Consider the following 22041-nt stretch of genomic DNA (forward strand, 5'->3'; position numbering starts at 1 on the left):
CACAATCTACTTACAAGGCGTGCATACAAAATTTTTGAACTTTTTAAGCTTGATTATCAAATAAATTATATGTTCAATCACGGATGCCCGTAAAAGTGCATGGTAAAAATGGAAAGCAGAAAAGTAGAGGTAAATTTATTTATTTATTTTTTAAAACCAAAAATAAATAAATGCTAGCCCAAAGTGAAATCCAACACTAGATATTTTCTGAGGGTTCACCGCCTTAGCCTGGAGCATCGGTGTAAACCTACAGAATACAACTCTATCATGTAAAGGCTTTTTGTTCCGGAACACCCTTTTCGGCTTTTCGGTTCTCTTCGTCTACCTCTCGGAGTAGAAAGAGCCACACACAGAGGGAGCCCCCGATTTAGGGTTTGGGTTTTGCATTGCTCATCAAATCCCGCTCCGATTGATTATCACACAACTAGTTAATTCAGATACGAAGCTTCAATCGGTATTATCTGGGTATGTCATCGATTTTAGGGTTTTCCAATCCTGAGTAGTCAGTTTTCAAATCTATAAGATTTATATGAATACGATTGTTCGTTGAGCGTTGAAATTTCTGAGAGTTTAGCTCGATTCTAGATTGCCAGTATCTATGTTCAAAGTAAAATTAGAGATTTTTGTACTAGAGCCATACACGATAATTGTTTTAGCTCGAATTTTGATATTCGATTTTTTGATGCGACTGTTTGATTTGATTGTAGATAAGTAGCGGGTATGGCGACAGCGGAGGCAGCTTCTGGGCCACGGTATGCCCCGGATGATCCGAGTCTGCCGAAACCTTGGAAGGGATTAATTGATGGCAGCACGGGTGTGTTGTATTATTGGAATCCGGAAACCAACATTACCCAGTATGAGAAGCCGGCTTCTTTGACTCCGCCTTTGCCGCAGGGCCCGCCTCCTGCTAACACCACTCCGAAGATGGCTGCGATTCCCGTTGCGCATTCGATGCAAGGGAATGGGGTGGTGTCTCAGGACGGGCAGCAAGTGAGCCAGTATCCTCAACAACATGGACATCTAATGGGGCAACAGATGTCCTCGTATTCGCAGAACTCGCAAATGCCACATGCTGGTCATCAGCAGAGTTCGCAGTTAGGACAGGCTATGCAGCAACATGGGCAAGTGCCATCAACACAACAGCATATGATGCAACATCCAAGTCAGCAAATGATGCAGCATCCCAGTCAGCAGATGCCCCAGGCTTCAGCCCAGCAGGCAGGACAGCACATCCCCCACCAACTGGGGCAACAAGCACCACCGAGTCAAAGCTCACAGGTGCTTCAAGCACAAGCACATCAATATTCACATCAGCAGCAAATGCAGTATATGGCTTATCAGCAAAGTGGTCCTCCCCAGGGGCAGCAAAGTTCCCAGCAACAGACTCCGCATAGTGCACATGGGCAAGCATCGGCAAATCAACAATCTGCATACCCACCAAGAGAGGAACAAGATTTTCAGCACAGAAACCAAAGTGGTTTTTCTCCATCTCAGTTTCAACAAGTGGGCGTCTCATCTCTGCAGAATGTCACTACTGGGACTTCTTCAGTACAAGTGCCACCGAGAGCTGTTCATCCTACTCAACCCCAACAATTTGGGGCCTCTTTGGGAAATATGCAACAGCCTTCTTCTTTTGGCCACCAGCAACAATCAGGAACTGAATTGGCGCACCATCAACACGGTTCTAGGTTTCACAATCAAATGGAGCCAGCAATGATTCATAGTCAGCAGCCTAATATGCATCCTCTTGGGTTAAGGAGGAGTCTTGAAAATAATTTCCAGGGTAGAGTTGGAAATGAATATTACTCAAATGGTAACAATGAACGGCCAACAGGTACTCAACAGCCTAAGATTGCTGATATCCCAATGACAATCGCAAGAAGTCAGCAGGTATTTCTTAAATACTCAGCTGTCCATTTGTGTATGACTGTATGCTGATTATATTGTATTTCCATGTCCAACTTATCAAACCATGTTATTGTTACTTCTTTCAGGAGATGGGAATCAGTGGTGTCCCATTTCAAAACGCTGCACCTGGTCAGGGCATGCATAACATGTACAGTCATGCAACAGGTGGTCCACCATTCTCAAACAATGCTCTGGTGAAGCCTTCATACGTCGGACCAACAAGTGTTCCTAACCTCTCCCCTGTTCAAGCATATCTTCAACAATACGAAGTTACTGCAACGGTCTGTTTTTGTTTCTCAGCTGTTATCAGTCTGTATGAATTTGGAAATGCTCATCTTGTTTTGAAGAGATAAATGGGAAGATAGTTCCCTGAGATTGTTGACTATTAGCTAAAGAGATTGAATGTTTATAGGAAACTAAAGAAATTGGGTTGTACACTGAACAAAATTGGTAAAACTGTATGTATCTGGTGTGATTTATACATGAAGTTTCTGAACGCATCAAAGTAGGCATTGATAACATTCATAACTGTTCATGGAAGTTCTTATGAAGTTCTGGCAAAATAACTGTTTGGAATTGCAATTCGGACATCCTTGTCATGCTGGTCCTGTACTGTTTGTAGTTCTTCAAAATGTAATAGCATGTTTAACTGTTATTGATGCTAATGACTTCAGCATTGATTTTTAATTTTATAGGGTGACAATGTTCCTGCACCATTCATGACATTTGAAGATACTGGATTTCCGCCAGAGATATTGAGAGACGTAAGTTGTACATGATAGAAATTGTTTGTTTTTCTAAGATAATAAATCAGTTATGAGATCCATCCATTCCAATTTTGAATTATCATTTTGCTTTACTACATTTGAACTCATGAGTTCTCACTTGTCGCAGGTGCGATATCTGCTCCGGAGGTGGAGCATATGTCGTACGCTGCATTGCTATTGCCACACTTACACATGCAACAACTGTTCTCATTTTTGGTGGCTGCAAAATGAACTGTTGGAGCCTTTCTTGTGCATCTTCTAAAGGGTGGTTGGCCCTTCATCCAAATCACACCTGATGTGACTGGGATTTCTTGATTAATGGCTCCACCTCTTATGTCTTTATGCCCTCTTTTGTTGCCTCCAGTTGCTTCTGTAAGCAACCACATACCCCATGGGCTTTTATGTTATCTTCCTTTTGTATGATAATATGTAATGATGTCTGCTTGTAGTCCTCTATCATGAAGTACACCCAACTTTTTGCTGACCATAGACCTATGTTATTATTTCAGATATACTCTGCTGGATTTGCATCTCCTACACCAATTCAAGCACAAACATGGCCTATTGCTCTTCAAAGTAGGGATATAGTAGCTATTGCGAAAACTGGTTCTGGCAAGACATTGGGTTATTTGATGCCTGCCTTCATTCTTCTTAGACAGTGCCGTAATGATTCTCGGAATGGGCCAACAGTGTTGGTTTTGGCTCCAACAAGGGAGCTTGCAACACAAATACAGGAGGAGGTTTTGAAATTTGGCAGAGCTTCCAGGGTATCCTGCACGGTGGGTGCTCTTTGCTTGATTTCCTTGCACAATAATAGTATTTCTTTGAACTCCATGTGGTGTTGTACTTATTTGTTTCACTATGATTGAATTTCATGTTTAGTGCTTGTATGGTGGAGCACCAAAGGGTCCTCAGCTAAAAGAATTAGATCGTGGAGCAGATATAGTTGTTGCAACTCCTGGTCGGCTCAATGACATACTGGAAATGAAGCAAATTAATTTTGGCCAAGTATCCCTTCTTATACTTGATGAGGCAGATCGGATGCTTGACATGGGATTTGAACCTCAAATTCGTAAAATTGTGAATGAAATACCCCCACGCAGACAAACTCTTATGTACACAGCAACCTGGCCCAAAGAAGTAAAAAAAATAGCAAGTGATCTTCTTGTTAATCCTGTCCAGGTGAATATTGGCAATGTTGATGAGCTTGCTGCAAACAAGTCTATTACACAGGTAAGTTCTTGTATACTGTGTCTTTCTGAGACACTCAATAAGTTAGAAAACTATTCTGATACCATAAATTATAATTTAAAACTTTGAGTTGTCTCATCTTTTATTTCACCAATAGTCTAAATTTATAGATTGTAGGGAACTTAGTATGATGTGGTTCATAACAAATCTCATGTGCAAACTAGCTATATAGCCTTGTCAGTTGTTTTTGTTGTGTTTTTTTTTTAGGTACATGTCTCTTCCTGTAGTGTTAAACCTCAAAGCTATAATGAAGTATGAGAATGATTGTGGTTTATTGGAATAAGGGATGAACAGTTTTTGCCAAGTTTAAACAATAACGAACAATAAGTTGATTGAGTTTTTGATGTACTGCATCGACTGTATTACATTGTAGTAGCTGACCAGATGCAAGTCCTGGCTGTTTGATGCTTTGATCTCCTTTTTCTGCCTTTTAATGCATATAGTTTTGAAAACCCTGTATAGGATAAGATTTACATTGTCTGTAATAGAAAGAACTTTTGTCTGGGACCTCTTACATTTCAGAAGAAGATTAAAATATGTTTTTGGAAAATTCAGTATGTTGAAGTTGTCCCACAAATGGAGAAACAGAGGCGCTTGGAGCAGATCCTTAGAACCCAGGAACGAGGTTCTAAAGTTATTGTTTTTTGTTCCACAAAGAGGTTGTGTGATCAGCTTGCACGTAGTATTGGACGTACCTTTGGGGCGGCTGCAATTCATGGCGACAAATCTCAAGGTGAGAGAGATTATGTCTTGAATCAGTTCCGTAGTGGAAAGTGCCCGATCTTAGTTGCAACAGACGTCGCTGCTCGCGGGCTTGACATTAAAGATATAAGGTAGCTTATCATTTCTTTGCACTTGATGCTGATTTAGAGTAAGCGTATAAGCTAGTTCCTATGTAACCTTGTTATTATTTGAAAAACGTGTACTTATCTTTTGAGTGTCTCATGTTACAGGGTAGTTGTTAACTATGATTTTCCTAACGGGGTTGAAGACTATGTTCACCGAATTGGAAGGACCGGGAGGGCCGGGGCAACTGGGGTCTCGTACACCTTTTTCTCTGAGCAGGATTGGAAATATGCAGCTGATTTGATAAAAGTTCTAGAGGGAGCCAACCAGCAAGTGCCCCCAGAGGTACGAGATATTGCTCTGCGTGGTGGCCCTGGTTTTGGCAAGGACAGGGGCGCAATGAACCGCTTTGATTCTGGTCGTGGTGGCATGAGGGACGGGGGTTTTGGTGGTCGCGGTGGCATGAGGGACGGGGGTTTTGGTGGTCGCGGTGGCATGAGGGACGGGGGTTTTGGTGGTCGCGGTGGCATGAGGGACGAGGGTTTTGGTGGTCGCGGTGGCATGAGGGAAGGGGATGGCAACTTTGGTGGACGTGGTGGCATGAGGGATGGCAACTTTGGTGGTCCTCGAGATGGTGCTGTTAGCAGCCGTGGCGGGAGAAATGATTTCTTTGGTGGGCGTGGAAACAGGGGGCGGGGATTTGGGGGTCCTGGCGGTAGTCATACTGGTTTTGATAGAAATGACCGTGGCCCAAATGATCGGTACAACAATATGGATGTGCGTGGAAGGGGACGTGGACGTGGAAGATTTGATGATAGAATTGATTCTGCTGACAGGGGCAGAGGCAGAAGTCGGAGCCCTGAAACTGTTCGAACTTGGGGAGGTTATAGCAGTAGTAGAAGCCGAAGCCGAAGCCGTAGCAGAAGCCGAAGCCGCAGTCGTAACCGTCGTCAAAGGAGTCGGAGTTGGACAAGGAGTCGTAGTAGGAGTCGTAGTCGGAGCTATAGCCGTGGTCGTGGGCGTGGGCGTAGCTATAGCCCTAGCCCGAGTCGCCGTCGTAACCGCAGTCGTAGTCCTAGTTATGAAAGATACGAGAGGCCCCATGATCAAAGCATAGATAAGAAGGATCCTAATATTCCAGAATCTGAGGCTCCAACTGGACCAGAAATGTCTCCCATGTCCCCTGGTGGACAAGTCAATGCATCTCCAAATAACAAGACTCAAGGGGAACTGCCAGTGGTTAAGGAAATTACCAAGCAGGAGCTGGAGGAGACTCATATCACTCAGTGACTGAACATTCAATTTGTGACCATTTCTTGCTGTGGTACCTAGTGTGATTGGTTGATGTTGGTTTTGCTTCACTGAGTGGCTCACTTGTGGATATATGAATCTGGTTTCTTACTACGACGAAGATATTTGCAGCAAATTGGAGTTGGGGCTGCCTGGATTTCATCCAAAGACGTGATGAGGTGCCCGACAACTTTTGGGGATGTGAGTGAGGTCACGAATAGCTCTAGGGAAAGCTCTTTTACCTGCTATTATGATCATACTACAGTTAATTTGATTACTGCTGGGACAGCAACTTAAGATTATTTGTGCCTCGTTACAAAATTGTACTGGACAGGTAGGGCACCTACATTCTATCCGTGGTGCCTCTTATTTTACTAGACATTGTCATCAGATCATCTTATTCATTTTCACATAAATGTTTTTATCTTCGACTTATTTCTCACAACATTATTACGATCTTAACAGTAGCTGCACCTTTTTTTTTTCTTTTTTTCTTTTTTTTCTAGTTTTACCATATACAAGCATCAATCTTTATTGACAGTTCTCATAATTTTTCAAATCCCATTTACTCAAGATGTGAAAGGAACAATAAACGCCTCATTCTCAAGTAGAGGATGTAGAGCAAGGTACCGCGTGTAAACTTCATATATAGACCTATTGGTAGGAAAAGCATTTCATCCTATTCAACTTTCAGCATGATTCTGACTTGTCGCCCTTGTTTAGCGACGAGTCGATAAGCTCTTGTCAAGAACTCTGATCTTAATTATAGGTTTGAGCAATGGATATAGACCTGAAGGTTTCAAATTTTCCAGCATTACTCTCTCTCTCTCTCTCTCTCTCTCTCTCTTACTTACTTTAATTTGTTATAATACTTAGATACCTAAATTATAATTAAAAAAAAAAGGATATAAATATGGATCAAGTCTACGATTCTGATAAGAATGTTTGTGTTGTTCTTCCTACAATTAGATGAAAAACTAATTCAACAAAAACATCAAACCCATTGATTATGTCATGAAGCTGAAAGATAAGTGAACTGTATATATAGCAAGAATTGGTAAATGAACTTTAATGAAATTTTAAGATAACTTATTGTCTAAAGATCTAGTTGTCTAATTTTCACTCCAAATTTGATTGACAAAGTGGGTTACTTTAAATATAGTATAAAAGATAGGGTAAGGCTACGGTGTGTTAATGCATGTGATGTTGTCATCAAGTTATGAAATAAGTCCTCAAAGTATTAATATTAGTTTTCAAAGTTGTAATATGAGTTGTTAAAATTGTAAAAAAAAAAATAGTTACAATATCAGTCCTCATTTTTCTTTAAAGTGGTAATTGAGTCATCAAAGTTGTAATATGAATCCTCAAAGTCGTAACAATTTTTTTTTAATCACTTTGAGGACTCAATTACCACTTAAGCACACAATTTACCACTTTAAGGACACAGGGTTACTAATGTTGTAATTAGAAAATTTCACAACTTTAAGAACTGATATTACTAACTTCGAGGACTAATATTACTAGTTTGAGGACTTAATTTACAAAGTTGACGTATCACATCATTCACATGCATCAACACATTGTAGAATTTTCTTAGAAGATAAGATTGTGGAATAGGCAAATAAAAGAACGTTGATAAAAGTTTGACTTGCCAAAAGTGTCCGTAGAGCAATTATCATAGATCTTTTTTTCAGGAAATTTTTATCAATTTTAGTCGCTTATAACAATTCATATTGTTTTTTGTTGGACAACAATAATAATTCATATGTTTGACCACCATGTTTCTATATTATGTCATATAATCTTCACCATTCATATATATATGTATAGATACAAGCCGTGTACTGAAGATATTCTCTATCTTTTCTTATATCATAATTTCACAATTGACGAAACTTTATCTTTAGAACGTGTATAGTCAATGTACTTTTAAAATAGTTGACCTGATGTTTTCTTAAAAATAATTTATCCAGTATGACAGGAAAGAACTTCAATAAAAAGAGATGTTGACAACGCTTAATATTTCGGAATATCACAAGACTCTTAACAAGTTAAACCATCTCAAATGCCACATTTCACTCTTAACAAATCATTCAAGAGATTTCTATGTTAAAGCACTTAATTTACTACTGTTGTTAATTGAATCAACTAAACCCAAAATAATGTGTCTTTTTTTGGTGGACAAGCCTTAAATGGCGTTATCTTACTATCAACCTAAAATGGTACTAAAGCCCAATACCATTTGGTCTAGTGCCATAAGTGTCTTTTTCTTGTAAGTGAGAGGTTGTGAGTTCGACTTATAGTATTGTAGCACATTATTGTGCATTTGATCCAAAAAAAAAATGGTACTAAAGAGTACAGTGCTAAATACTTGATGTAGATTTAACAGAACCCAAAGAAAAATTTAGAAAAAACTAAAGAAAATTTTATGAAAAAATAAACAAAACCCAAAGCGTGGTCCAAATGATTGCGTCTCCGAAAAGTATAAATAGAAGTAAGGCCCTAACTAAACTCTTCTTCCCAAATCAAATCGTAATCATTACCACCTCATTTCTCTGTCTCTCTCTGACCCTCTTTCTCTATCTACCACTGTTACCTTTCTTGCTGATGAAGCCGCCCAGAGTCCAAAAACCATGGAGAAGTATGAACGGGTCAGAACCATGTTGACAACGCTTAATATTTCGGAATAGTCATAGCCAGCAAGTTTCAACAACCATTTTTGTTGTGTAGGGGTAGTAATTTTCTGCTCTAGAAAATACTGGATGGTTCTATGGTCTGTACAGATTGTAAAATAAGCACCCAAGAGATAAGGTCTCCAGTGTTGCACTGCAAACACCACAACAAGCATCTCTTTGTCATAGACTGACAATGCCATGTGTCTTGGAGCCAAGGCTTTACTTAGGAATGCAATGGGATGACCTTCTTGGGATAGCACAGCCCCAATACCAACTCCAGAAGCATCACACTCAACTGTAAATTCTTTGCCAAAATCTGGTAAAGCTAGAACTGGAGTATTCATCAAAGCAAATTTCAGTTCTTCAAATGCTTTAGTAGCTTCATCAGTCCAAATGAATCCTCTTTTCTTCAACATATCAGTGAGTGGTTTTGCAATGCTTCCAAAATGCTGCACATATTTCCTATAGTACCCAGCGAGGCCTAAAAGGCCCCTCAAACCCTTGAGGGTTTATGGTCTTTCCCAATTCTGTATGCACTCAATCTTTTTGGGATCAACTGCCACACCCTTGTCACTTATAACATGACCTAAATACTCCACCTGATTAACCCCAAAACTACACTTGCTCATCTTAACCTTTAATGCATGCTCTTGTAATCTGCGGAACACTTTCTCCAGGTGAGCTAAATGCTCAGAGAAGCTTGGGCTGTATATCAGTATATCATCAAAAAACACCAGAACACCCCTCCTCAACAAATCCCTCAATACATCATTCATGTTAGATTGGAAGGTTGATGGAGCATTGGTTAATTCAAATGGCATGACAAGGAATTCATAATGACCATTGTGTGTTCTAAAAGCTGTTTTACTCACATCTTCAGGACTCATCCTACTTTGATGGTATCCAGACCTTCAATCCAACTTAGTAAAAATTATGGAACCCTGCACTTCATCTAACAGCTCATCCACCATAGGGATAAGGTACTTATCCTTAACTGTAGCTGCATTAAAGGCTCTATAGTCCACACACATCCTCCATGTGCCATCCTTCTTTTTTACTAACAACACAGGTGAAGAGAAAGGGCTTTTGCTAGGCCTGATCACACCGTTATCTAGTAACTCTTGTACTATCTTCTCAATTTCAGTCTTTTGGAAATAAGGATATCTGTAAGGTCTAACTGAGATTGGGGTTGTGTTTGGAAGCAATTCTATCTTGTGATCATGGTCTCTAACAGGAGGTAGGGAAGTTGGCGGTTTGAAGATGTCCTCATATTTATCAATGAGAGCCTGAATCTATGGTTGTTGTACTTCAATGGACTGATTTCTTAGAGTAGGTCTAACCTGAACCAGCATAGCTTCCTTTTCCTTTCTTAACAACCGAGTCATTGCCTTACATCCAATCATGGTGGCCTCAGTTGTAGTTGCCCCCTGCAGCAAATACTCAATCCCTCCTACTGTAAATCTCATCCTCATTGTCTCAAAATTCCATAAAATATCCCCCAAAGACTTCAACCAACCTGCCCCCAACACTATCTCACAACCAGTGATTGGTAACACATAAAAATCTTTAACAAAATCAGACTGTTGGAGCTTAAGAGATGCTCTTACCTCACCCCGAGTTTGCACTTTAGCTCCACTTGCCAGCAACACATTGAGTGGTGCAAAGTACTGTATAGGAGTTTTTGTTCCCTTCAGAACACTAGCTAGGATGCACAAAATTATGAGTAACACCTGAATCAATGAGTACATGCACCATTTTTTTACCAAATTTCCCTTTCAACTGCATGGTATTAGAGGTGGAATTTCCATATGCCAAAACCTGCAATCTTATCAATGGTTCTTCAATGTTGATAATGGGAGGAACTTCAACCAACTGTTTATTCACCCCATCATCACTAGTGTCATCGCTATCACTTTGCTCCCCATCATCAGGTACAACCTCCATTACCATTAACTGATCATTCTTCCTACAGTTGTGGCCCTTAGTGTAAGGAGCATCACACCAGTAACATTGATTCCTAGCTCTTCTTGCCTCAAATTCTGAATCTGAAAGTATTTTTCTCCCAGTGGAAGTCCCTGCAACTTTATGATGACCAGCCAATTCCAATCTATTACTAAGAGAGCTTTGCTTAGTGTTATAAGCTGGTGAAGGACTGCTTTTGCTAGAAAACTGATGTGAATTTGAACCAACCAATTTCAGCTGATTTGAGTGTTTGGCAAAATTCCTATGACCATCATTCCTCCGCTCATAGCTCCGAGCTAGATCATATGCCTCATACAAAGTTCTAGGATTCTAAGTTATGACATCACTTCTAAGATCTTCTCGTAACCCTTCTATGAAAAAAGACACCAGCAATTCAGTTGACAACCCAGGAGCTCTTCTTGACATTCTTGTGAATTCCTCCATGTACTGCTCCACTCTACCATTCTGGTTCATCCTTGCCAAAAGAGCCTGATAATCAGTCCTATTGTAACTGCTAAATTCTCTTAATAACAAATCTATCAAGCCTTGCCAAGTATGTGGAAACTCATGCTTGAAAGTATACCACCTATCAGATGCTCTCTCAATTAAGTGCATAGTGGCTAGGCTTAACTTCCTCTCTTCCGGAATTTGATAAAACTCAAAGTACTGTTCAACCTTATTCAACCATTCTATAGGATCACCACCACTGAAAACAGCTAATTCCAATTGCATATGCTTCATCGTAGGGAGGTTAGGATCAATATTAGGATGATAGAGTGGTATTTGTTGTTGGTTCAAGTGAAAGTGATTTGGATCTGGAGGACCAAAAGTTTGCTGGTGTTGCAGGGGAAAGGTTTGGGAAAAATGTTGTTGATGGTGGAATTGAGATTGAAATTTAGGCTGAGGTTGTTGGTGTATAGTGTGTTGTTGTTGTTCAACAGTAGTGATGGTATAAGTAGGGTGAACAATAGTAGGTTTAGCTCCTGCTAGAGAAAAATTCTGAAATGAATCAGACGGCCTTAGAGGTTGTGAACAACTGATGGTTGAAGTTTGGTAAGGACCAGAATAACTCATGTTGAATGAGTCATTAGCCATAGTGACCATAGGCTGTGAACAAACATTCTGAGCAAAGGTAGGTGGAGAGTTACCTCTCGGAGAAAATGGAATAGCATTAAAGCCTAACCCCATAGCACCTGCAACATTCTTGCCCCTCTTATTCCTCTCTTGCAAATCCATCTGAGGGCCAAGAGGATTACCAATATTCACATTTAACCCTCCAACAAAAATACTAGACCCATTAACCCCCACCTCATTCTCAAGTACTGCATTAAGAGAGTTATGAAAGGTTTGAGCATCATTACCCCCTGGATGATGAACCCTAGTTGAGGATCCCTCAGATCTGGCCATGGTTGAAGATGAGGCAGAACTCTCAAGCACAGATCTGGCTTGCAACACAGGTGAATCCACTGAACCAAAACTAACAGAGTTCTGGTTATTGAATCCCTGAGAGCTCCGAGGACCCGATTGGGGGTTAGCAGCAGTGATGTAAGTACTGGCAAACGAGTTTAGTTGTTGGCGGAACTCTTCCATAAGAACAGATCGAAAATCAGAGAAGTTAGCTTGCATATCAGTATGTAGAGAGGACTGCAAGGATTGTTGCATAGCGTCGAGACGGCTACTAGTCTCATCGCGATGGATCTGTAGCTCCAGCTCAAGATGAGCAAGCTCACCCGAAACCTCAAGCTCATCGACGTTGGATTTGTCCGCTCCCTTGACCTTCCCCATGGATCGAAAGACTCTTGATACCACTTGTTAGGGTACTAACCCCAACTGCTACTGGACTACACTACTACGAAGAAGAAAGCAAAACACAATTCTATTCTCAAATGAAGATGCAGAAGCTACAACGAGTGGATATAAAGCCCTCACCATGAGTGACACGTGTCGCTCATTTACTGGCCTAACTCAAAACATACCAATTAATTAAACTAAACCCTAATTAAGAGACTAATTAGAGTTCTAAGATAAGCACGTGCAAAACAGCTGCACCTCTCTTCTCCTACTGAACCTGAAAGGTAAAATTTCCTAACACTCTTGTTCCGCAAGTCTTGATTTATCAGCTCATCTTTTATATAACTAGACAAAGCAAAACTTTTACTTGATATGAACATTAATATTTAGGTATATATCTAGTAATTTTCTGCACTTCGTAGTATAATTAACCATCAAAATTTTAGAACTCATGAATCATACGTACGTATTGGGTTTCTCATCAAACTTCTTTGTGAATGATTAGAATGTTAATTACAAGTACAATCAAGAAAAAAAAGTTACTACTATATAATTATCTATGTATCTTCATGTAGCAGAATCTAAATCCTACCAAAGGTATACATACTCTATTAGTTATTTACTTATAAATAAGAGTCCTTAAGGGGAAATAGGTCTAAGAAAGCTAAGCTCATGTGAAATTGGGAAACTTGATCTTAGAAAAATCACACAATGTGATCCTGATCAGGGGCAGATCTAGGTAGGAGCTTGGTAGGGCTCAAGCCCAACCAAGCTTTCTGGGTAAATATACCAGTATATGTTCTACTAGCAAAACAACTAATGTTGCAGGCTTGGTTATGGATATTTACTAACTTCAAGCCCACCCGGGTTCGACTCAGGGCTTTGTAGGTCTTTTTTTTCTTCACAATTTTACATCTTAATTTCTTTCTTTTTTAAAAATTATTTTTTCCATAATTCTCCTAAAGGCACACTGGGCTCAAATTAGACAATAGACATTCTTTCTGTGTGACTTTGAATCTATCAAGTCTTTAGGACCTCAATTTTTTAGGTAATAGCATTCTTTTGTTGATGTTAGGGCGCGTGTTTAATTATAACTCTTGCGATTGTTTTATTTTGAATTTATTTTTGATTAAAACTTTTTCTCAACCCCTTTTGTTTTATTGATAGAAAAGATTCAAAATTTTAGATACTTAATATATTTTAGTTACATAATGATATTTCGGTGAATTTTCTTATCACTTTTAACTAGGGGAGAAAAAAAATTCAAACCCACCCCGGTTCTCAATCCTGGATCCGCCACTGATCCTGATCATGTATTTATGTTATTAAAGACAACTAGGGTTTGGAATCATATACACAGGAACAAACCTTTTGTGATAATTGTTCGATTCTTCCAAAGCCGTGTCTTCAAATCAACACTCAAAGTTCTTCAAGTCTTTGGTAAGAATTCTTATGTTGCAATTTTCATACTTCTTGCTCTTCATGTTAGCAAGTCTAGTTTATGACACACGATACATTGTGCAATTTTAATCAGGCTTACCATATGGAAAATACTTACGTTCAGACTAGTATGTACGTGTGCGTCTGGACTCTCTTTTATTTACATACATTTGTCATTGTAAATCATGATCTTAACCGTTCAAAAGTTGAATTAATCAATGTAGATCACCTCTGCAAAAAACAATGTAAACAGAAATTGTTTGCTTATCCGAATGAATCAAACAAATTGACAGCTGATCATGAGACTGCTAACTTTTACCAGAACTATCCATTCGATTTCTGTTTACATTGATTTTTTTCAGAGGTGATCTTCATTGGTTAATTCAACTTTTAAACGGTTAAGATCATGATTTATATGGTAAATGTATGTAAAATAAGAGAGAGTCCGTACACACATATACATATTAATCCGGACATAAGTATTTTTCATACCAATTTTCATTAATTTCCCGACAAAAAAAAAATTTCATTAATTTCGAGTTAAATCTTAAAAATTGAAGAAACGACGTAGTTTGACAACTTTTAATGGGACCGGGACAAACTCCACACTTTCCCGCTACACCTCGCGGCGCTCTCGAGGTTTCCACTACAGGGCACTCTCGACCTTTCACAACCCACCAAATTCCGTCACTAAAACGCACCGTTTTGCCCGAATCTCTTTCTCTTCTTCTATATGCTCACACCCTCACACACCAGAACCGCCTTCGTCCCTTTCACTCTCTCTCTCTCTCTTCTCTTTCTCTCTACTAAAAAATGGTTAGGGTTTCTTAAGCGCGTCTTCTTCGCGTTATTCTTTTTTCTTTTTTTTAAAAACAATGTTGCAGAAAAACCCTAATTCTTTCCCCGATTCCCGCCTCTTCGAGCTTTCTAGGTCAACCATGGATTGATTGATTCGTCTTCTTCTTCTTCTTCCTTGGTAATTAGCCTTCACTCCTTCTTTCTCTCTTCTCTTTCGTCTCTTCTAGAATTCAGGTACTTCAATCTTCTTTGAGTTCGTCCCTGTCCTCCCTGTAATTACACGCTTGGATTTATCTTCAAACTTAATCTGGAAGTAGAACTAGGATTTCTAATTTTTATACTTTTTATTTTTATTTTTTATTTTCTTAGTTTTGACGTTATTGTTATTAGAGTTATTGAAGTTTTGGGGATTATTTAGGGTAGGTTTAGGATTTGGAAGTTTAATTTTGTGTGTTTGAGTAGGGTTATTGTTGTCGGTATTGGGTATTTAGCTTGCTGAGTAGCTTTCAGATCTAGTTTTTGTTTCGTAGTACTGGAATGGTTCCATATGATTGCCTTAGCAGCTGAAACTTGGATTCGTAGCTCGGTTACTCGCTTAATTTGCTTTTAGATTTATCTGCTCATGTTATTTGAATGATTTTGTCGAGGTGAATTGATATTCTATTTTGGAATGGTGCTTGTGGCTCTATAGGCTGACATTGTGTGTCGTTGTATTGTGTAGGGTGGCAGTCCTTCAGTCGAAATGTATAATGTTCCTGAACATGCAAATAACGAGGTTTATATGGTAGGTTCTTAGTAAGTTCTTTACCGTTGCTATAGCATTGTTAGCTTGATCGGATTTTGAGTGTTTGGTGAAGTTATAGTCCTCTTGGTGGGTTATTGAGTGTTTTGTGACTTGACTTGCAGATCCAAGGGATGGAACCTAATATGCATTTCGCTGCTCCCTTTGAACAAGTTGATGCCATGTACAATGAAGGAGCCCCTGAGTATGTTGTTGATCAGGGCATGTATTATCCAACCGCCAACAACTATGGGTACTACGGTACAGGTATCTATCATGGTGTTTCGTTCTGGTAGTTTACCGTGATGAGTAATATGTCTCATACTCTCATTGATGTTATTTAAATTGATTGTGGTCAGGATTTGAATCACCCGGTGAATGGGAGGACCAACGTAGGATTTTTGGTGTAGATGGTCCAGATGTCCAGTACACGGTATGCCACTCATGTTCTCTTTCTTTGATGCGTATAGAATTTAACTTCTTTAGTGACATTATCTGTGGTCATTCTCTAATTTGTCTCTTTGTTTCAGGGTCCGCAAAATGAAAGTTTGCCTTATGCATATTATCCACCTGGCTATGGATATGCACAGACTTCATACAACCCTTACAACCCTTACATACCTGGTGCTATGATAGGTGTTGATGGCCAACAGTATTATACTATCCCCTCTTATCAGAACTCTGTCTCTTCACCCGCTTATGTCCCTTTTGTTCAGCCGGATGTCATTCCCAACAGTTCAGCTGAATCTTTGTATGATACTGGATCATCTATTAACAGACCTGGTGGAAGAGGCCTTCAATATAATTTGAACTCCGCTTCTGGAGCCTTCTCTAACACTTCTAAGACGTCTTCTAATCAGATGAGCCCCTTGACTAGGTTATTAGAAAGGCCAAGAGGCAATGTTGGACCAAACAAGCAAGCTGTAACTCATGGTAGTGTTTCTTCTGGTCGTTTTCCGAACCCTACTCACCAGGTACATCTCTTTCCCTTGTTTAGGTTTACGCACACACGTACAAACACACACAGACATGTATTTGGTGTTTCTTGTAGCATTTATTGAGGAGGTTTTTAATGTTGATTTCACTTCTTTCATATGTTCAGAGTAGAAGTGCGTCCGGCTCAGTTTCAGCTGTGGATAACCTTTCAAATGGGAAAGTACTGCCTCATCACAATCAATTGAAGGTAGCAATCCCTGTTGGCAATGGCTTATCTGATTTTGGGTCGGGTGCACAAGGACGAGATGCTGTGGCTAAGCCTCGGCCAAAGTTCCATGTTGGCAGGGCCTTGAATGATATACATGGTAATGTAGAGCCGTTGAGTGAGCAGAATTGTGGTCCTAGAATCAATAGGTTGAAAAATCAATTAGCTGTTAAAGCCTACACAACCAAGGCGGGAGATAGTAATGCACAAGGAAATATCATTATTCGCACCGATCAGTATAACAAGGAAAGTCTCCCAGTTGATTATGCGCATGCAAAATTTTTTGTAATAAAATCATACAGCGAGGATGATGTGCATAAGAGTGTTAAATACAATGTGTGGTCATCCACACCCCATGGCAACAAGAAACTAAGCAGTGCTTATGAAGATGCCCAACGAATAGCTGCAGGCAACCCTGGAGGCTGTCCTATTTTCCTCTTCTTTTCGGTGAGTTATACAGTGTTTTGTTTCAGCTATCATGTATGAATCTTCAGGCTTCTCTATTAGTTTGTTTATGAACAGGAGATAAAATGGAAGCGGTACTTTAGTGGTTCATTGATTATGCTAAATTTGAACTTTCTATCTACAGGTAAATGCAAGTGGTCAATTCTGTGGCATGGCAGAGATGGTTGGCCCGGTTGACTTCAACAAGGACATGGACTTTTGGCAGCAAGACAAATGGAGTGGGAGCTTCCCTGTTATTTGGCACATTGTCAAAGATGTGCCCAACACCAGTGTCCGGCACATTGTATTGGAGAACAATGAGAACAAGCCGGTGACTAATAGCAGGGATACACAAGAGGTATATAAGATTCTTTCTAGCTGCATTACCATGATTATCTTCCATTGTTATTTGTCAACCTGCATGATAATGTTTCTAAGTGATATGACTGATATCTGATGCATCTTTGATGGTTGGTTAATCATAGTGGTTGGCAAGAGATGTGTGATTTTTGGTAGAATCTAGACATGTACAACTCATAGCTTCTAACAGTGTTTTGGTTTAGTGATCTTGTTAATGTTTGTCATGAATATGTTCCCCAACTTAGTAGTGTGTGTTTACCTGAACCATTTTTGATATTTGACTTGTATTGTTATGTCTTTATACCCCTTCTTGAGTGAGTATTAAGAATATATCCGAGTTGTTCACTGATTAATATTGTTGTGCAGATCATGTACAAGAAAGGCTTGGAGATGTTGAAAATATTCAAGAATCACACAATGAAGACCTCATTGCTTGATGACTTTATGTACTATGAGGACCGTCAAAAAATCATGCAAGATGAGAGAGGCAGGTATGTTGTTAGAAATTTCGAGACCCCATTCTCAGTAACAGCATTAGGTCCCCCACGCAAGGTGAACCCTGTTCGTGAGCTGCCTCGCAGCAAAGAGGAAAAGGACACCAAACCTAATGATGCAAACAACTTCGAAAAGTCTCTGGTTCCTGTATCTGAGCAGGTTTCCTCAAACTTAGATGTTAAATGTGCGAGTATTAGGGGTGGTAAATCAGAGGAAAAGACACTTGAAGCAGAAGATGATGCTGTATCTACCTTAAAAATTGGTTCTCTCACTATTGATCCCAAGTATGTGGAACTTGATTCTTCAGCTGGTGCTGCTACTGCTACTTCAAAAAATGTTGATGTTGTCACTGTTGGCTCAATTCCTGTTAAAGTAAATGGATTTGCTGAATCCTTGGGTACTTTAACAGTTGGAACGATCCCTCTGGATCCTAGAGCACTAAAACTTGAGAAGGGCAGTTCTCTCAACTAAATGGGTAGCCATGAGAATGATTTGGAAAGTACTCACAGTTTCGATTTTTTGGTGCTTTTTTGTGTGGTCAAAGTTTTCCTTGGATCCTGAGAGTCAAGGTTATAGTCAATGATAGAGTGGACTGGCTATGATGTAGTCTCTATTTTTTTCACCCCCTTATCTAGTTCACTTTCGCTCCAGTTGTTTCTTGTCCACCCTTTTACTTATGGGGGTTATGTTGTTGCTGGAAAGAGAAATACAGATTTACATTCAAGATACCCAAAAAAATGCTGTTACTAGCCAACTCTTTTTTGTGCTGCACTTTTTTTTTTCTTTTTTTCTTTTTTTTTTTCTGTCTTACCCTTTTTTTTCAATGGCCAGAATTTGTTCATTTCTTGTGAGCATTTACTTTGATGTCTTCATGGCAGCAGATTTACCACAGCATTCTTTGCGACCTTGAACAAATGTTTCCTACACGCAACTACCAATGCTTTATTTCCGAATTTGATGGCCGAATCTACCAGTTTGTGAATGTCCCTGTTAAAGCAGAGATATTCAATCTCCAAGATTTTTAGGTCATGGTTCATTACATTCGTAACTTATATTGGCTTAGAAATCTTCATAACATTTCGTGCAGTGTTCTTAGCAGTGTTTAACATTTCATCCCATTCAGACCATTTCACGCAGTGTTTCCAGAATTCTTAGCAGAAAATCAGATACAGCTTCTCGATCAGGGGATTGTGACTTAGCAAAGTTCTTTTAGGGAAGAGACCTAAGCTAGAGATCATTGATGATTCAAATTCCGTTCCTCAGTTTAGGGCATCCTACAGATTTCAGGGAGAACTACCAAAAGTCCAAAACTAGAGTATATATCTTGACGGTTCAAGCTCTTTTTCATGAATGGAAGAGATAGTCAGATAGTAGTAGGCATTGGAATTTGCAAAGTTGGATATCCAAAACTTAAAGAGTGAACCAAATGGCCAATCAGCCTTTCAAACAAAAAGTTTTGATGCTTATGTACTAAGATGGAAGGACTAACAATGGTCTCAATTTTTAGTGAAATAAGCATAAGCTTGGATTCATATAATAAGCTTGAGAGGGTGGTTTTGATTTCCTTATTTGTTAGAAGCTAGAACATCATCTGTGTTGTTAGAGATGATATTCATTGTTTCTTGAGAAATGTCATGCCATTGTATCAGATAACATTCCAATCTTGCAGAAAGATTGCTTACTATGTTGGACATTATTAGAGGGCTAGGTGCAGAGTTTTTTTTTTACTATACCTCTCTTGTTTGTAGCTTGTTTGTATTCCTTTCTGTTTAAGAATTCAAGACAGCTCTTCAAACTCTTCTCCTGAATGTAATGCCATGATTCTAGGCATGGAATTTCTGTAATCTGTTAAAGGGTTAAGTTGACTTTGGTTGTCGTATCGACACGAGTCACGGTTGGAGCCGCAGACTAGACTGGATAAAAGCACATGAACTCAATCTCCAAACATGCATTATGAACATAGCAGCTGGTATGGAATCAGTCAATGATGAACATTGTGAAAAAAATAGCAGAACTGCTTTTCGTGACATATGGGTGGGTATAGTTTGTCTTTTGCCTCAAGTGTTTATGGCTCAGGTCTAAAGAGTTTGGCTAAAGTTATTGTGCGAGAGACAAAATCATTAACATTGCAATGCCTATGAAGAAGACTTCACAGTTGCAATGGCATCTTGTGCTTGTAGGAACGATTAGGCTAGCTCATTGTGTTGTGGCTACAACTGGAAGGGTAAGAAGTCATCTTGTTTCCGAAGACCCTTCCAATGTTCTTCCCATGGATTGTGTTATGCCATGGTATCCTGTTTGGAAATGGTCATGATCAAGACATTCATGAGTTATCTTCATAGTGTACAAGGTCTTCTGGTATGGTATGGATACCGGATGTGATCTACTTGCAAACCATACGTATCAAATGGCACTAAAGATTCAGCATAACACAATTAGAACAAACCCAGTTGTTTTTGCATCCGTAAAGATTAGTGTGGCATTTATGGATGGACAACAGAATGGCAAAGGTTACACATATACAACTTAACAATAAACTCACAAAATATGGGGTGTTCTAATGTTCTAAAGTATTGAACCCTAGAGCATTGAACTGTTGGATTAGCTCATTGTGAGTAACACCGAATTTGGTAACTAATCCAATAACTCTTGATTTCAAAATTTCAATACCCTGGAACATTATAAAACTTCTAGAAAACGTGGACACATGTATTATGAACAATCGACTTGATGATGAAATGAGTTGTTGTTTAAAAAACTAGAAATTAAAACAAAGGAAAACGAATAAACAAAGAACCGACGTAGACAATAATTGAACTCCAATGCAGACAGTTGAATGGTGCATGAGATTAACATTATGCGAGTCCAGAATTCTATTGTACTCATTTCCGATGAATAAAAGGCTAACTAGTTTATGCTGCGGCTTTATGTTCAGTGCATATAAATAGCAGCCACAGAGAAATAATGATTGGCAATCGTGACTATTCTGGTCTTAAAAAAGAAGAGATTGAGGATCAAAATCTTAACCTTATTTCAAAAGGCTGATTAGTTTCATTTAGACTTGTGGAGAATTTCAAAATGGATAGCCTGGTTGTTTCTGAGCATTTGATCTTCATTATTGCGGATTTGAAATGATGGGTAATAATAGTACTAAGCTAGGGAAGAAAACAAACTTTTTTATTTTACGTCCCCACAGGGCTCCATTAGTTTGATGCACAAGTGCATCATCTATAATTCAAAGTTCCCAACTCTTCTTTATGTTTGATAGTCTATATGTTTGATAGTCTATACATCTGTCTCTTTTTTTTCCTTACAGAATTTATACAAGTTCATTTCAATCACACATGTAATTCTAGTCATTAACAACATTAACCAAGAATCCCAATCAGTTCTTAGGTTGAGAGGAAAGGAAAATGTCACTGCTGATATACTGCTGTGATAGTGTGATTGAAGTTTACTGTTTTGTTTGACCCTGAGAAAAAGTTTTACAGGTTTATCATACTTCATAATTGTTTTATATACTGCTTTTTTGTTTTGGCCAGATTTTACTTATTTTAGAGCCGATTCAATAATACTATGCATCTTTTTTTGGCCAGAAAGATTTGTCACAGACACAATAGGGAAGATAAACAAGAACACAAAGTCTTTTTGTGCTCGATAAACACCAAAGTAAAACAATTACAATGAGCAAACCGACACGTGAAGTCGATACTCAACCATCAACTAACCATTAAGATAGGTTAAGAGATTTTAATAAATATATATATATATATATATATATATATAAAAATTTAAATACAGAGATGGGTCCGGATAATGTGCTTACAAAATAAATGAAATATTTAAAGGGATCAGTATTTACTAGGTTAGGACCCTTTAGCTGATTGACACTTTTGGCAAGATAAGGATTTCCAAGATGAGGTGGTGTTAGGTCTGTCACAAATGTAGTTCTTAGGATTTGGACACATACGAACAGAGAGAATGTCTGAATGATTAGATCCGATCGTAACAGTAATATGATAATTCATCTTTACTTATAATTTCATAAATGACCGTATTAGAAGAATAAAATGTACCAAGAAAACATAAAAA

At 38.9% G+C, this 22041-nt stretch overlaps 2 protein-coding genes across 2 annotated transcripts; both read left to right on the forward strand.

Annotated features, from left to right (window-relative positions):
- Nucleotides 1-215: 215 nt before the first annotated feature.
- Nucleotides 216-6445, forward strand: LOC101299472 (DEAD-box ATP-dependent RNA helicase 40-like). Its single transcript, XM_004298221.1, has 7 exons — nt 216-1890; nt 1995-2189; nt 2604-2672; nt 3185-3454; nt 3558-3908; nt 4482-4759; nt 4880-6445. Exons 1-7 carry the CDS (start codon nt 721-723, stop codon nt 6000-6002), a joined length of 3456 nt encoding a protein of 1151 aa, XP_004298269.1. The 5' UTR covers nt 216-720; the 3' UTR covers nt 6003-6445.
- Nucleotides 6446-14646: 8201 nt separating this feature from the next.
- On the forward strand, nt 14647-18701 carry LOC101293579. Its single transcript, XM_004297057.1, has 8 exons — nt 14647-14902; nt 15390-15452; nt 15575-15716; nt 15809-15882; nt 15980-16423; nt 16552-17097; nt 17240-17452; nt 17821-18701. Exons 2-8 carry the CDS (start codon nt 15411-15413, stop codon nt 18418-18420), a joined length of 2061 nt encoding a protein of 686 aa, XP_004297105.1. The 5' UTR covers nt 14647-14902; nt 15390-15410; the 3' UTR covers nt 18421-18701.
- Nucleotides 18702-22041: the final 3340 nt, after the last annotated feature.

Source organism: Fragaria vesca, linkage group LG4 (assembly GCF_000184155.1).
Source record: "Fragaria vesca subsp. vesca linkage group LG4, FraVesHawaii_1.0, whole genome shotgun sequence".
Classification (NCBI taxonomy): Eukaryota; Viridiplantae; Streptophyta; class Magnoliopsida; order Rosales; family Rosaceae; genus Fragaria; species Fragaria vesca.

Excerpts from the sequence above, each read along its gene's own strand:
- LOC101293579 (XM_004297057.1), top strand. The coding sequence starts at position 15,411 with ATGTATAATGTTCCTGAACATGCAAATAACGAGGTTTATATG. Across the intron at positions 15,453-15,574 it reads CAAATAACGAGGTTTATATG|ATCCAAGGGATGGAACCTAA; the intron begins GTAGGTTCTTAG and ends CTTGACTTGCAG. Across the intron at positions 15,883-15,979 it reads GTCCAGATGTCCAGTACACG|GGTCCGCAAAATGAAAGTTT; the intron begins GTATGCCACTCA and ends TCTTTGTTTCAG.
- LOC101299472 (XM_004298221.1), top strand. The coding sequence starts at position 721 with ATGGCGACAGCGGAGGCAGCTTCTGGGCCACGGTATGCCCCGGATGAT. Across the intron at positions 2,673-3,184 it reads CGCCAGAGATATTGAGAGAC|ATATACTCTGCTGGATTTGC; the intron begins GTAAGTTGTACA and ends TTATTATTTCAG. Across the intron at positions 3,455-3,557 it reads CTTCCAGGGTATCCTGCACG|TGCTTGTATGGTGGAGCACC; the intron begins GTGGGTGCTCTT and ends TTTCATGTTTAG.